At 37.0% G+C, this 16,214-nt stretch overlaps 1 protein-coding gene and 1 long non-coding RNA gene across 9 annotated transcripts in view; one reads left to right on the top strand and one right to left on the bottom strand.

Annotated features, from left to right (window-relative positions):
* Window positions 1-167: 167 nt before the first annotated feature.
* Window positions 168-2,944, bottom strand: LOC106031694 (uncharacterized). 3 transcript variants are annotated; one of them, XR_001204407.3, is made up of 4 exons: window positions 2,732-2,944; window positions 2,529-2,596; window positions 1,752-1,916; window positions 168-184 (listed from the first exon to the last, which is right to left on the bottom strand). It is a non-coding gene; the product is annotated as an uncharacterized lncRNA (long non-coding RNA). The 3 variants fall into 3 exon arrangements; XR_001204406.3 differs by lacking the exon at window positions 168-184 and adding an exon at window positions 776-946; XR_007169636.2 differs by lacking the exon at window positions 168-184 and having other exon boundaries at window positions 1,705-1,916; window positions 2,732-2,915.
* A 15-nt stretch (window positions 2,945-2,959) lies between these two features.
* The window catches only part of FSIP1 (fibrous sheath interacting protein 1), an 84,772-nt gene continuing 71,517 nt past the window's right edge, over window positions 2,960-16,214 (top strand). For 2 of the 6 annotated variants that reach the window (XM_048080658.2, XM_066998558.1), the window contains exons 1-9: window positions 2,961-3,182; window positions 4,086-4,223; window positions 5,374-5,557; window positions 6,475-6,558; window positions 7,803-7,975; window positions 8,892-8,976; window positions 12,585-12,683; window positions 14,827-14,924; window positions 15,484-15,591. In XM_048080658.2, the coding sequence (XP_047936615.2) occupies window positions 4,098-4,223; window positions 5,374-5,557; window positions 6,475-6,558; window positions 7,803-7,975; window positions 8,892-8,976; window positions 12,585-12,683; window positions 14,827-14,924; window positions 15,484-15,591 (957 nt within the window). In that variant the 5' untranslated portion in view covers window positions 2,961-3,182; window positions 4,086-4,097. Of the gene's footprint in view, window positions 3,278-4,085; window positions 4,224-5,373; window positions 5,558-6,474; window positions 6,574-7,802; window positions 7,976-8,891; window positions 8,977-12,584; window positions 12,684-14,826; window positions 14,925-15,483; window positions 15,592-16,214 lie in introns of all 6 variants that reach the window. The other 4 variants (XM_048080656.2, XM_013174220.3, XM_066998557.1 and 1 more) reach the window with 4 other exon arrangements.

The following is a 16,214-nucleotide window of genomic DNA, read 5'->3' as shown; positions in this document are numbered from 1 at the left end:
CTGTAGGCTTCTTCAAACAAATTCTACAGGGCTAAATGTTCTACAGCATTCAATATAAAAAAGTCAAAATATTGCACTGAAGATAAGCAAAATTTTTTATGTTGTTTGTTTTTAACCATCAGAGGTGTTGGTAAGATATTCTTCTCCGTGACTGTTGATGAAAAAATTGAAGTACCAAGCAAAGCTGTGGGGATAGAAGAAAGGAAAGCCTGGTGTAATTTGGGCTGTGAAAATAGATTTAAGGGATAAATCTTATTACTGGAGCATTAACTTCTGTGTACGTAGGAGTGGTTCTCTTGTTCCTTATCCGTGAGGAGAAAGTGGGCTATTTTTTTAAAGAAAGCATAAGAAATACCAAGTCAGATCCAATTCCTGAATATAGAAGCATTTATTAAGGCAAACCAGGGTTGTTTCTCTACTTAGTTGCTCTTCTGCATCCCTATGGCTAAACATAATGCACCAAGATGACGGCTTACTCAAAAAATTCCTTGGTGCACATTAAGCAGTATTCTTTCTTCTGTGCTTCTATTTTCAGTGAAACCCAGCCCTGTATGTCTTGCCTGGGTTGTGTCCTGTCAGTAGGCACTGTGAGGGCCTCATTGTCCCAGTGCCCTTGCGAGGGGGGGAGCGGACTCCAGCCCTCTGCACCCCGCGTGGGCAGACAGCTCAGCACAGCGCCGACCCTGCTGAGCTCCAGCCTCCTCAACCCGCTGCTTTCCAGCAGCAGCACAGAAGACAGCCTTGTTGAGGCAGGAAATTCCAAATGCAAATCAAAGAATGAAAATCTGGCTTTATTGAACACGATGGGAGTTTTACCGCTGACTCTGAATTTAGCATTTTAGTACAGACTTTCCTCCTCAGCTGACCGGTTTCTATGCTGCATCACTGTTGCTGATGGAGCGTACTGCAGAATGCTGCTCATCCTCACGGTGGATTTCTGGAAAAGCTGGAATATGACCCAGAATTCCTGACTTTTTACCCTTGACTTGGTGCACACCAGTCCAAAGATAATAATCTATTTGTCCTTTACAAGAAAAGGGTCTGTTTATTTCCCAAACGTTTAGGAGAATTAATAGGAACACTAGCTGTGTTCATCCTGCTCTCAGTAGTGCAACTGTTACAGTCTACCTTAAAACTATTGCCTGTTGTAAAGCAAAGCTACCTCATGTGAGTATGCGAAGAAAATTTAAAATATCAAATACGTAGTAAGTATTAAATGAAGTCTTGGTAATTTGCCCTCCTACCAGTACAACAGTGAAGGTACTGTTTTGGCTACCTGTGTATTAAAACATTGTTCAGCAGAGGAGTATGAATATAAGCAGTACTAAAAGGAAAAAAATTCCTGTATTTCCCACCTCATTTGTGTTTCTTCTTGACGGGATTAGGGAGAAAAGGATAAATGAATTCTGTTGCTATGGTGACCGAGTATCAAGACAGCTTGTCTAAATGCATCTTCATGATGTTGTAACCTATCTTTTAGGATGAAAAGGACAGCTTTGAGTGCTTTTCTTGCTATGCCCTTTCTAGGCACAGTTTTCTTCCATTCAGTCTTTTTTTTTTTTTTTTTTAATCCCCATCATGTTCCAGATAGGTCTCATTTATCATGGAACAAAACTGACATATTCCCCAAAAGGCAAAAAAGAAAATCACATCCCTTTTTCTGCTTTACTAGTTCAAACTTCATTATAAATACACCACCATCGGTAATGTTCAAAATTCTTTAATATTTAATAATCTCTACAAAAATTCACCTCTGAGTAGAGGACTGAAGACTGCTGCGTCCTGACTGGTACGTTACAGCCTTGCTGAGCTCGTTTCAGTTGCAGGGCAGGCGCCTCAGGAAAGCAGCATCGTCGGCGCTTCGAGGGGTCTCAGGTTGGATTGCTCTCAAGTTTATCCCTAGCGATGTACAGCTCCTGGAATTTCAACTGCCATTAGAAACAACCTTATTTTTTTTCTTTTCCTAAGCATTGTAGATAAGAAAAGTTCAGAAATTTCAACCCAAGGCCACAGAAGACAGAAGGACAAAAATGTTAACGTTAAAACTGGTTAAAGATGTCATGTTATTGTGAGACTGCTGAACGTTGAGACGCGCTGTCCCCCGTGGTGTTCCGTACTTAATTATTGCTTCCTTTCCAAGTGTTCTCCACAGACAAACCACATGGAGAGGAGAATGTATTCTTAACAAAGGTATGAATACATGAAAGCAAAAACGATAGCCCATTCCTTCCAGAAAAAAAAAAAAGTCGGATAGATATACCTGGAGCTTAGCATGCTCACGTAGGAGGCTAAAACACACTGCTAGAGTATTCTCTGTCTGTCTTTACCACTTAATGATAAAGGCTATTGTATTACTGCACTAAATGCCAGAAAAAAATGCCAGGAAGATAAGGACAATTCCCGTAACGGGGCAGTAAAACGTCTGTCGTGCACTGAATGTCAACAAGAGCTTACTGCAGACCACAAATCCATGCCCCCAGGAAATTAGGGATTATTCTGGCAGAAATGTTTGCCAGTCAAAACCTTACTTTGAGCGTGGCGCAGTTTGTTCCTTCAAAACGTTTCTTGTAAACTGTTGCTGCCGACGGAAACCTGACTTTAAACACACACAGAGATACAAAATGAAGTTGCAGGGGCTGGTAGCGGTCTCTGCTATTTACAGGCTGATCAGAACGCTGCAATTAATCCCCTCATTGAATCGTTAGGGTTGCAAAAAAACCTCCGAGCCCACCTAGTCCAACACCCCCTGCCACCACCATCCGCCTGAGCACCGCGGCCAGCCTTCCCTCAACCCCCCGGGCCGGTGACAGGACCACGGCCCCGGGCAGCCCGCAGGAGGCAAGGAGCGGCCCCCCCCCAGCCCCCCCCGCCCCGACAGTGGTTCCGCCCGGCCCAAGCCAGCCTCTCGCGAGAGGCCGGCTCAAGCGGTGACTGGGGGGGGGGGATCGTCACGGCAACGGCGCCGCCGGCAGTGTAACGCGTAGGGCTGGGGCCGGCCCGGGCGGGGGCCTCTGCGCCCATCTGTCCGTCCGTCCGTTAGTCAGTCAGTCAGTCAGTCAGTCAGTCAGTCAGTCCGTCCGTCCGTCCACCTCTCCGTGGCCGGGCTCGGTACATGTAAGCCTCGCCTCAACGGGCACTGCTGTCTTTACCTCGGCGCTGGGAAAGCTGCCAGCGCTCCTCAGGTGCCTCATTCCCGTCAATTTCCGAACTCCCGTCAGTTCGCAGCGCGTCCAGACAGGGGCTGCGAAGCTGGGGAAGGGCCAGGAGCACAAGTCCTGTGAGGAGCGGCTGGGGGGACTGGGGTTGTTCAGTCTGGAGAAGAGGAGGCTCAGGGGAGACCTTATTGCTCTCTGTTGCTCTTCCTGAAAGGAAGCTGTGGGGAGCTGGGGGTCAGCCTCTTCTCACAGGTGACCAGCGATAGGACTAGAGGGAATGGCCTCAATTTGCACCAGGGGAGGTTCAGGTTGGAAACGAGGAGACATTTCTTCTCAGAAAGAGCAGTCAGGCACTGGGACGGGTTGCCCAGGGAGGTGGCGGAGTCACCGTCCCTGGGGGTGTTTAAGGAAAGGTTGGACCTGGTGCTCAGGGACATGGTTTAGTGGGTGACACTGGTGGTAGGGGGATGGTTGGACCAGATGATCTTGGAGGTCTCTTCCAACCTTACTGATGCAATGAATCTACGTCTGTCATTTAAAAGCAAAATTGAAAGGGGATGGGGAATATGGTCTTTTGGGTTTGGGAGCTCCCCCTGTTTAGAAGCGCTGAGCACAAAACAAAATAAGCTGTGGCACTTCCTCATGCCAGGTGTGCAAGTACTTCTAAGGTTCATGCAATCTGAAGATCACTGTCAGTAAGCACACTCGAATCCTTTGATTAGCTTGGTGATGCAGGTATATATTTGTCTATATGTAAAAACTGTCTGCTTGAGTAGTAAGGTAATCTGTACTAGACAGACCTCTCGATACTAAATTGCCAGAAAGGATTTGAAACTTGTTTAATCTACATCCGAAATGGGCTCGTGTTCTTGCTTTACTAATAAACTGGTAGTTTGGAAGGTGTTTTTATTACTGTTATTTTTTCTTCAGTTTTAGATTACAATGGATATTACAAGAGGGAGTTTGGATAAAATTTCACGGCCTGCATCTAGCTCAAGAGCTTACGCTAGTTGTAGATCTTTAAGTGCATCTATGGAGTTATTAACACCAGAGCCATGTTTGCCAAAGGTAATTCTTTTCACCTTCAGCTGCTTTGAAACTTTGTGCTTTCTTAGCAGAATGGCAAAGAAATAAGATTCTGCTCTTTTAGCATTGCATACAGTTCTGGGGCCTGTCAATGTGCTAAGGAGTTATGCTAAATTTCATGAATTCGGGCTGCTCCTTATGCATGTATGGAATAACGTTTAATTCAGTTTTTCCAAGTTGGAATCTTTTATGTTTGCTGCAGAAAGGTCTGTTCAGCATTACCACCTAGAAAACTTGGTTGTATTCATTTTAATACTTAATCGGATTATTAAATAAATTCTATTTAAAGTTTTTTTTTTTTTTTAATTAATAGTATTCCAAGAAATATAGGCGAGCTCCAGGAGTTTGACAAATTCTAAAATCCTATTTGAAGGAAGGTGTTTTGTCCATCCTTTGAAAAAACTAATATCAGGGTTTAACTTAATTTTGGGAATGGGGTTATGTAATACAGTTGTTAGGTTGTAGGAACTGGGACTTGAGAATCTGAGATTTAGGTTTGTCCAGTAGTGCTGTACCGTTCACCTGTCTGTGGAATGGGATCATACCTAAATTCTTCTTAAAGATGTTAAAAAAATATATTTTTTGTAGGTTCATAGTCAGGTATTAAGGCTACTATGAGGTAACTTTGAATCCAAGTTCTGACATAACCATCATAGGTAATTGCATGAACATTGCTGTCCCTTGAGACTGATGAATTAGGCATAAGCATTTCAGCCCTTCAAAGGCTCTAGAAAAAACTCTGTGATATGAGCAAGAGATGAGGATGCAACCTGGTGCAGAGCACCCCGTGTCAGGAAATGGTCGAGGCTGTTGTACACACAGACTGGTTGGCTGTACTCTCCTGTAGCAGAAATGGCATACATCTTCAGAAGTCCTTCCTAGTGTGACAATCCCAACTCCGGCAGTCTGTGAAATGATGAGCCTGAGAAAACAGACTCATTAGTGTGTCAGAACACTGAGTATCAGATATCAGATCTGAAAACTGTTATTTTATTTAAGAGGTATTTTGCAATCTTATGTTGAAGCATTATTAGCCTTTGTAATAGTATGTGATTGTTGTGATTATCTATGATTATCCTCCCAGCCCTACAGATTTGTATCTGTGTGATATTAACTAATTTACATTTCATAGGTTGATTCACCTGTCAGTCTGGGTGGTAGTCATCAAAGAAATTTAGAACACTGCTCTCCAGAAGAAAACAAAGGTGATGGCAGAGGGCAATCCGATACCAAGGAAGTAAGAACAGATCAGCAAACCTCAGTGGAGAGTGTGTCCGTCTTTTTTCAGGAGTGTGTGCTGAATCCCAATGAGTCAGGTGTGGGAATGACTAACACTTTCTTGTGGTGTGGCTAGACCAAACATCGTGTCAGTATAGTGTGGATAAAATTCTATTGGTGGAGGGCAAAGAGAATGTAAACAAGTAAAACTCCAGAAAAGAAAGAGGAGGAAGATGGTGGTGTCAAAATTCATGCCTTCACTTCTTTTCACTATTTTGAACCCATCTTTGAAATACAGTGGTAAGAGGTGTGATTACACAGCATATGCCTTGTGGCGTTAAAGCTGTGACCTGCACCTTGGTGATGGCCTAGAAAATCAGGAGACATCTTCTGCACTTGGTTTATGGAACCATGTTAGAAAGCATTTTCAGTAAGGTGTTTTTATCCAACTTTTCAAAGATCATGACCATTTGTGAGAAACTTTAAATTCTAATAATGGTCCATCAGTCCAAATAAAGGGAAATGATTTTTGTAAGTTTTAGTATTTAACAACTGAACAACGTTGATACTAATAACAGACTTTAAATACAAATGTATGATATCTCATTGTAATGAAATCACTTGTCGAAGTGCTTCAGATGGAATTCTTTTGGCATTCTATAAATGCTAATAAACTAGCTTTCCAGAACTTCTGCTTATTTAAAAATAGAGAAGTGAAGGTCAGTACGTGAAGGAGAAAGTTTCAAGATCTTCTTTAAGCTTAGATAGCTTTCATGACAGAATTAAGGTCAAAAGAAATCGCATGATTTCTAACATGAGCACTGGTGTACTAGTATGGACCATTTTTTAGAGAGTAATCCAATTTTTAAAAATCTGAGAGTAATCCACTCTCAGTACAGGCTCTGTGGTGTTCCTGAAATGACAAAAAATATTTTGTTCTCTTAGTCGTTAACATGTCAAAAAGTTTATTTCACATCTATATTATTGTGAAAGGCTTTTTTCCTGTGTTTTTCAGGATGTGTCTCTAGTTCAGATTCTGGAGATGGTAGCGGTGAAACACAGGCTTCAAAATTCTGTGAACCTTCCCAAGAAAAAATAAGTAATGCAAAAGAGGGTATTACTTTTCAGGTGTATAAAGTGTATGGTGCAATAAATCAATGTTTTTTTCCTTTTCTTGTTAATGCTCCTTGAAAATGTATATGCTTTGTGATATTCAAGAGGTATTGGATGAATTATTTATTTAAATATTATTTCATTAAAGAATATTTATTTAATTATATGTTAGTATTTAGGTTTTATGTAGATTGGTCAATCTAATAAGGCAGAATCCAGTGGTGGTTCTATCTAGTTGTTCATCTCATGCAGTGTTCATTTCTTTGGAACAGAAATTGACTAGAACTCAACTTCGTATCATTACTTGGTAGTTGAGCCCCAAATCCTTTTGCAGGGTTCAGGACAATTGAAATAATTGATTATTATTTTTTTTTGGCACAAAGTAGATGAATGCATCACAGTAAATGCTTGGGATCAATGGCTGTGTAAATCTTTTGACCTCTAAACATTAGAAAATGAAAAGATATTGCAGGACTCCACAATTTGAAAGTCTGTGGAGGTAGGGACAATGCCACAAATGTTTCCTCTACTCTTGCCATGGAAGCTAAGTTCCAGTAGAAATAAGGGTGCTATAGCATGAGAGTGCTATAGAAAGGGGAAAGGCTAAAAGTGGTAAGAAATTGAAATCTTAATATTTAGGAAAAAGAAGTGACAACACAAAAATCCATGTCAGTTAAATAATGGTAGTTTCTATAATGTTTTAGCATTTTTATTTTTAAAAGCTACATTTTTCCAGAACCAGTATCAGAATCTGCTTTGGTCGAGATCTATCGAGACTAAACCTTGTATAACATTTAAAGGTAGAGGTATCGGAGGGTCTCTCTTAACCCCACAGTCGTTCACTTTAATGAAAGACATTTCAATGTGTATTCTAGTAGTCAGCCTCAAAAAAAAAAAATGTTTTGAGTTGTAAGCTTATTTTGTCTGTCATTATTGCTGATACCGTGGAGATGTTGTCACTTTTCTATTATATATGAAGCAGTTACCCCAAATGGATTGCCCACCCCACTGCCCAATATCCAACTGCTCCAACTAAAAGTTTGTTCAGCATTCTTTTACAGACTTTCATGTTTCTCCCTGCTTCAAACAGGTCTAGAAATGAAAATAGTGCACATATGCTTGAGAATAATTGTACTTTTGTCTGTAGTTGTTGTCAAATTACTTGTACTGTTTTTTCTATTTTTTAAAGTTGATATGTGTCAAGCTAGCAATATAAAATCTAATCTACAGCAAACTCTTCCAAGTTAGAAGATTCTGAAGAGACAGAAGGAGATCCTCAGATTCAAGCAGCCATAAGGAAAATGAAAAAGCTTGATACAATACTGGCAAAAAAACATTTTAAGGAAAGCACAATTAAAAAACAAGGCAAAGAAATGAGAACAAAGCTCTGGGAAGAACTTCAGGTTAGAATTACACTGCTTATTTTGTAAATAATGTATCCTAGACTACTGTCTTACAGAATGATCTCATTTCACAGGCACATTGTTTTATAAAATAACTAAGGATTGACTGATTGAAGTGAAGAAATGGATTACTGAAAAGTAACTTTGAGTAACTTTTAATATATATTGGCTAGGTAGGCTTTAAAACAGGGACACGAACCTTAGAAATTGGTATGACCAATAGCCAAGTATACAGCTGCCTGGGTATGGTTTACAAGCACAGAGTCTTAGGCTTGAGCTCGTTACTTGCAGGTTATGATATGGCATGAACCCGGAGCTAAGAGTGTTTATTCTGCTCTAGTGTGACCATTTTTAGGCCCATCCATTTCAGTACTTTTTCTTATTGAAGCGGTTAGAGATGCCCCCTGAAGAAGGCATGACAATGCTACAGTGTGAATTTCTTTACATTATTCCTATCACAGCCTTTAGCAGTTAATTGTCATCTCAAGCCTTGAAACATGAGATTTCGTTTTTCCTCTGAAACTAGATTATTTTATACTTTTCATGAATATAAATTTATGTTGTTAAAAAGATGTGATTGCATCTGCTTTGGGTGCATCTCGTAACTTCAGTGGATTTCGATTGAGAGACATAAATCCATTACGGAAGCTCTTTGCCTTGTGAAATGTCTTCATGAAAGAGCCAATGCATAACAGAGGCTTTGAAGTTCCGCCATGCCTTTGTCATAACTCTAGGAGATGTTCAAGTAGCCATAAAACTAAAACAAAGCAGTAAGGAAATGTTGCCACTGAACAAGGAATTTTTTGATAGGGTCTGAAGGTTGTTAGGCTTGATAAGCAGATAGAGTATTTTGCAGCAACTTCAAAGTAAACTTATGCTAGTAACTGTATATTTATGCTTTATTTATTTTAAATAGTCTGATAATACCACTGGAAGCCATGAAGAAATAGAAAACACAAAACTTTTCTTAACTTTGATCTCATCGTGGCAGCATACAGCTGGTAAGTAGGAAAGAAATAAAGACCCTGATCTAATTCTGTATTTTCTTAATATTCATATTTTTGTTGGATAATATTAAAATAAAGCTTTCAAACTTTTAGAATAAAAAATGTAAAAACATATCAAGGGACTACTGGAAAAATGAAATCATTTTTGCATTCTCACAGAACTCAAAGTTGTGCTCTATGATGATTTTTCTTAGATTTTGTTGTTGTTATTGTTGCTTATTTGTTTTTTTTTTTTTATTTTATTTTCCAAAGAACTGGCTACTCAAGAAAGGTAAAAATTTAAGATAAGTAAAACTTGCTTTTTTCAAGTTGGTGGCCAACAAAGATGATTTCAGAAAGGATGCCTGACTGAGAACACTGGTAAATTAAAGTGATAATAGCAGATACAGGGAAAATACAGAGCAGAAACCTGCTGAAAGATTTGGATGTCTTTACCATCTTGGAACATCTGGGCAATAAGAAAGAAATCAGAATCGATTTTGTAAACAAAATGACAAAATTTCTGATGGTGGTTATTGGTGGTCTTAGCAAGAGAGTTTGCAAGGCTGGAGTACTTCATGTAGGAAAGGCAGTCAGTTAAAAAATATTAGGCCTAAAAAGTTGCTAAGAAGCTCTAACAATGTGGGCCTTGCCACACATGTATTTTGGAGACAATTTTCATGTGGGAATACGATTAAGAGTGAGAAGGAAGCAATGTTAATGCCATTGTAAGGATCTGATGATATTACGGTACCAGAGTTAGGGAAAACCTGAGCCTTTTTAGGAACTGTTAACAGAAGAACCAAGAGAGTGGGACCAAATGATGATACTAACTAATCAGTTATGTGTTGAAAAATAATACAGGAAGGTGCATACACAGCCAAGGTCCTTGAAATGAGGTCCAAAGAAAAGTAAAAGGAGTATGGGTTGTTTACATTAGCTTTGATACTGATTACATTACATTACATTCACTTCTAAGAGATGTTAAGCTTCTGATCATGATAGAGAATTTGAATGAAAAGGATCATCAAATAATACAGTGTGATTCTAAGGAAAGATAGAATATGAACTATGAACTTACTTTTAAAAATCTGCTTTTCCTTTTTTTTTTTTTCCTGAGAATTCTGGGAAAGAAAGTTTAGAACAGATAGCAGTTTTAAAAAATGAAACTGTTAGACATGTTCTCAAACTACTTTAAGAAAGGAAAGACCAGAAAGTCAGATAAGATAGCTTTTGAGTTTCATAGTGATATGAAGACAAAAATATTCAAAGCGGAAATAAAAACACTGATAAGAATCTATGTTTGCATTTTAGTCTTTTCTCTTAAAATAAAAGCAGGCAGACTAAATAAAATGCCTTTCTTCTTAAGTAGAATTTAAAACAGCAAGAAAATTCTATAGCTGTATTAAAAGTAGACAAGTGACTAAGGAAGGACTAAGTTCTTTAAGTCAAAGGTAAACAAATATTTAATGATATAGAGAAATGTGCAATAAGGTGCATAACAAAAAAGTCTGATCAAAATTACAGTGCATATCTATGTAAAACTACAGATAGAATAGAGAAAGAAGAAAGTTAAAGACTATTTAGATATGTTTTCATGTTTTCTCTATTGAGTCAGAAGGGCATGATTCTGTTGAAGTTCTATAGCAAATAATTGAAGTGTATTCTGAATTATTGGTAGTTTTCTTCAAGAATGTGCAGAGGATACACAAGCTCCTAGGGACCTGGAAAAATAAAAATATTGCCTATTTTAAAATGATTTCTTTCTTTCTGTGCCTGTACTCTAACTGGAGGAGACACTGGAAAAGAAGTATCCTGTAGGCATCTTGCTCGTGATATCTCCACTAGGGAGTGGGGTGAACAAAAACTGCCTGGATTTGTCAAGAAGCAGTGTCAAAACTGCTTGAGAGTGGTTTTCAAAAATTTGTTGTATGAGTATTCTCTCTTGGTGCTGGAGGTCTCAAAGACATGTCAATCACACACATTTTTCATCCTGTCCTTCATCTGTATATCTTGGCTGAAACGGTTTCTTGGTTGAAGGAAAAGAATTGAAAGGAAACAGGATTGTGGTACAACCTACCTTTTTACTTGCTGGGGAGAGAACAAGGATTAGAGGATTGAATGGATATTTCTAAGCAAAAATTTCAACTTGCGTGTAGTAATGTGTGGTCAAAACACATCAATAAAACTACTGCAAGGTAATGTTTCTGTGCTAAGTTTGGCTTACTAACGGAAAAACAGGATTTAAGTTAAGGTTGATATTTAAAAAATCTCCACTAGATGTCAGCATATAGCAAAAAACCCACACCAACCACCCACCCAACCAAAAAAACAGGCAGGCAAGGATATATATATATATATATATATATATATATATATATATATATTATATTTACATTATATATAAATATATGTATAATGACTTCCATGCTTTGATTCCTTTTTTATTTTAAAGATAACACCTTGATGCAGAGATCATGTGTGTCATGGTGTACTGTATTTACAACGCTCTGCTTAGTTTAGATTTACATTTCTCCACTAATCTGATCTTTGCCTTGAATTTTCTGTTACATGCTTGTGCTTTTCGGTTTTTATTTACTTATTTTTTTAAATGTCTGCCAATGACTTCCAGACCTGATGGTTGCCCTGATTGATACTGAAGTGGATGCAATTAATATATTTTGCTTTTAGAGTTTTAATTTGTTAAAGAACTATTTTAAATAAATTATATGAAGGAGCCATTTAATTATAGCTTTTAATATGGCTGTGAGATCAAACAAAAGTTTTGGGTACAAAATCATTAATAACAAATGCGTCCCAGCTGCTCAGGCACTAAACCCCTCTGACACACTCATAGCAGACATGTAAATTAGGAATTACTTAAATGGCCTTAAATTCATCTCCTGTGCTCTGTGTAACAAACTCATACTGTCAGTCCATTAAACTTAATTAATACAGGATACTGGTTATTTTTTAATTGAAAAGCGTATTTGTCATATGTGGTATATATGTTTTTTTTCAATGTGAGTCTTTTTCTGTATGTGCTAAGTTTATAGATTGTAGGTTAATACCCTTATGTTTTCTGCTGATATATGTTTGTACCATGACTTTTTTTTTTTAATTTTCTTGTGTAATTGAAACAACTGATGCATGCCAGGTGTCTTTGAACGCTCTCTTTTCCTAGACTATACCCTTGACCTAAGCCTCTTGGAAGTCAAATAACTCATGTAGAGGGAGAGACACCAGCTGTGAAAATCTGGGTACTTTATTCCCATTTAAAACTCAAGGTGACTAAGCACATGGTGTCTGTGGAGGCTTTTAAACGTAATGACCTATTTTCTACTACGTAATTACTTGTCATGTATGTGTGGTATGTAGATTCACTAGTTGCTAAAAACACAGGCATATAAAATAACATATTTCTTCTGTTACATGTTGTTACTCATGAGACAGGCTTTACACTTTTATTTCCTTTTTAAGTCTCGAAGAATGTAGTGATTTTATAATTTATCCAAGTAAATTTTTGAAACTTTCTTGTGTGAAATTTTATAACATGATATGCATGAAACTAGGTTTTCTTTAAATACATTTTAATTAAATTTTACTAAAGACTTTCTTTGCAGATCCCTTCCATGTTAAAGAAGATGAAGTATGTACTTTAGTATTTCACACACAAATTAATCCAGAAGATTATGACTGCCATAAAATCCAACATAATAAAGGTAAGCTTTATTATCTGGTAAAACATCAAGTACAATGACTGGGTAATGAAGACTAGGCTTTTGTAGTTAAGCTGAACCATCAGAAAAATTAAGGCTTTTTAGTGAAATGGCAATGATTCTTTTTTTTTTTTTTTTTTTTTTTTTCTACAAATGATAAAATAGAAGAGTTTTATTTGGGACTTAAACTAAGCATTTAACTCAAGATGCTTAGAAAATTTTTGCTCCCAAGTTATAATGTTTTTTGTTGTAAAATGATAAGGTGTGTAACATTCATTGTATAATGTGCCACTTTTTTCTTGGAAATTTTTGAAAAACTTGTGTTTGCTGTTAATCTAAGATACGGTAATCATTCATACATTACCTTATATTCAAGAAATCATCTAACAATGAAGAGTGGTGTTGTATACAGTTTCAACTGTTCTGTAATTTTTTTGTTTTCAGGAGAAATTTTATGGATGTTGTGGCAAACCTAAATCTTCAGACAACTAATTTTATATTTTGTTATGCCAATTATTGTAGAGGCTGCAATGCTGTCATGTATTAAGTACTTTCTGGAAAAATCAAACATCTATACTGATTATTTTAGATATTGTTTTCGTGCACTACTTAGAGGTATCAAATGCCGGTGGTAGTGTGGAGTGTCCAATACTTCAAAATAAATAGAACTGCAGAACTGCGCTTTTGTGCTTCTGTTCTTTCCCTATTTGAAATTCAAATATGTGTGGTTGAGTAACTTCTCACATGTGTTGTGACATAAGAAGAATGGCTTCAGCTGCCATTGCTGTCATCTGCAATTCTTTATTTTCTTGTCATCTCCCATTCTTTGTAAACAGAAGGGCCTTACTGGTGACTGGCTGAGATGACAAAGACTTTGTAAACAGGTGTTCCTCAAGGCTGGACCACTGATGGCAGCAGCATCTCTTCACTTTACAGAATATGACTGCATGTTTTAACTGTTCTTATTCTTAGATGATCCCATTCCTTGATAGATTTAAGATCTTACCTGGCAAAGTTAAAGGTAGTTTGGGTTGCCTTCAGTAAACGATTGTGTTCTTGATCACGTCCCACACCTAAGTCCATTAGGATGTACTTGCAATTTGAAAGTCAGTCTGATCACTGAGAATATTGTATAGCTTCTTGTCCATAGAGTGTAAAAGGTTACACTGAATTAATTTTATGTCTTTGGGGGTTTGCCTTCAGTCTGAAAAAAATTATTTCCATGTAAACTGTAAAAGAGTGAGCTGCTAGAACCTGTGTTAAGGCTTATCTTCTATAATCCAGCATGCTAAATTGAAGTTATTTTTGTAGATGGAATACCACACTCCATTTCTTAATTTTCTACTTTTCAGAGAAGTACTGTGCATACTTCTCAAGTAGTTTGTGGGACTAAGGTATTGTATTTGCTTAGTCATATTATTTAATATGATAAATATTTGGTGTTATTTGGTGGTCGTGAAAGAATTGTTTTCTTAAAACTAGTACAAGTCTCTGAATAACTGAATTTGTGCCCATAATTATATGATGGATAGAAAAAGAAACTTACGTGAAATGTTGTCAGAACATCATTTAATTATGATGTAGATTTAATTGGTACAAATAACGTATGTGGCTGTTTGTTCAAGTCCATGTTGAGTTTTATTTTTAAACAGAATTTGTTTTATAAGCTGTGTTGTAATAATATCACATATATCATCTGTTCTTCAGCTGTTTTCTTTAAAAAAAAAAAAAAAAAAGTACTTGGTATGACTCCAAATCATTCTGTGGTTTCCCAAAAAATTACTGTCTGGTTTTGTACTGATGATAAAACTGAAACAATGATAGGGTTTGAAGGAATGCTATGGCTTTTAAAGCAGCCATGTTTAACATTTTTGAGGTCAGAAATCCAAAGGCATTTTAGCCTTCCCAATGTTGTATGATCTCAGATAATAAAAGCTTAAAAATGAGACTAGTTTTTGATGATAGTTATCTCTTTTAAATACAGCTATATAAGTTTTATATAGATAATGAAAACAGCATATCAAAAGGTTGTCTATCCACTTTACAAGTTGGTTAAATATTTTAATGGACTTACTGTAATTACAGCTCCGACTGAATCAGAAAAGGAATGATCATAACTTAGCAACTTTTTCTCCTCAAATTTCAGATTATCCAAGTGAAATAGAAACAAATGATTTTCATCAAGCAGAAAAAACACAGAATAAAAGTAAAAACAATCAGGATTTCATTAAAAAGAATGTTGAGGTAAGCATTAAACCAACAATCATTAATATGTTATTAAATGTTAACTGAAAAATAGTATATAAGCATTTCTGGAGACAGATGGATTTCTTTATCAGGGACATGAAAAGCTAATTAGGAGTAAATGAAAAAAATCTTACTATTAAAAGTTGATGTTTATGGCAGAGTACTGTATAAAATAGTTCTCATCTTGGATGATCATGTTTCTAGGGTAGGCATAATACTGCTTTTGCATACTTGCTGAAGAGTACTGGAAGTTGAATTGTTCTGTTTGTGCATGTAATAGAAGACATGTCAGAAAATGGAAGCCTTGACTTTCATGCTTTCTTTTCCATGTCTCTAATGATTTCTTTTGATCCAATGCCACCCCCTCCATCCATGTCTTTGTCAATGACTAGTATAAGATTATCAATTTATTACCTGTCAGAGTGATATTTGTATTATGAGAATAAACAAATTTTGGATGTTAATTTCACAGAGTTAAAAAAATTTATTTTGATACTGTTTGAGCTAATGGAGTTCTAAAGGTTTTATGTTTCTTTTCGTTTGCAAAATATTTCAGCTAGCAAAGGATTCAGGAAACCAGATAGCTATGCTTGAAGGAGAAAGGAAAAGGTTAAGCGAACTATTGAAAGATACAGAAGATGGAAGTGAATTGCAAGATCTAGAGGTATGTGAACTTTAATTTGTACTGTCCTTGTGTATTTAGCTTACTGTAAATCTGAATTTGATTATTGTTTTAGTCTTATCATGAAGTAACCAACTGAGATAGGAGAGAAACCGAACAAGTCCAATTGGTTTTGTCTGCAAAAATTAATTTTCCTTGGCTTCTTTGTTCACTTTACTGACAAGTGGAAGTGCACAGGCCTCAAATAAGCAGCAGAAGTTTCAGAAAAAGTTAGACATGGATGGAAAAAGCCTTAGAAGCACACTGAGACTACTTTTTATGCAGAAAACGTGAAGTTGCTGCATAAAGATGCTGAAAGGCCAGCATCTACTTCAAACAAACAAAAAACAACAACAACAAACAGCACCACAAAACTCAGAGTTGTATCAGAACATGAATTTTAGGATGCAGCAATTGGGGAAATATATACTGATGAAGCTTGTGTGTGCATCTGGAAAAATAACTGTGTGACTTCCAACTCAGTCTGTCTGAAAAGTACACAAAGAAGCCAAAAGCCTAAAATTAAATATTGGACGTGTGTTTTAACATAATGCTGTTAACGAGCAAGCAGTGCACATCTACATACTGCAGTGGATAGAAAGAGCTGAAGTAAATAGAAATACTTT

The sequence above is a fragment of the Anser cygnoides genome, chromosome 5, assembly GCF_040182565.1.
Source record: "Anser cygnoides isolate HZ-2024a breed goose chromosome 5, Taihu_goose_T2T_genome, whole genome shotgun sequence".
NCBI lineage: Eukaryota > Metazoa > Chordata > Aves > Anseriformes > Anatidae > Anser > Anser cygnoides.
Note: the sequence above shows the minus strand (reverse complement) of the source record. Positions and strands in the feature narration are given on the sequence as shown.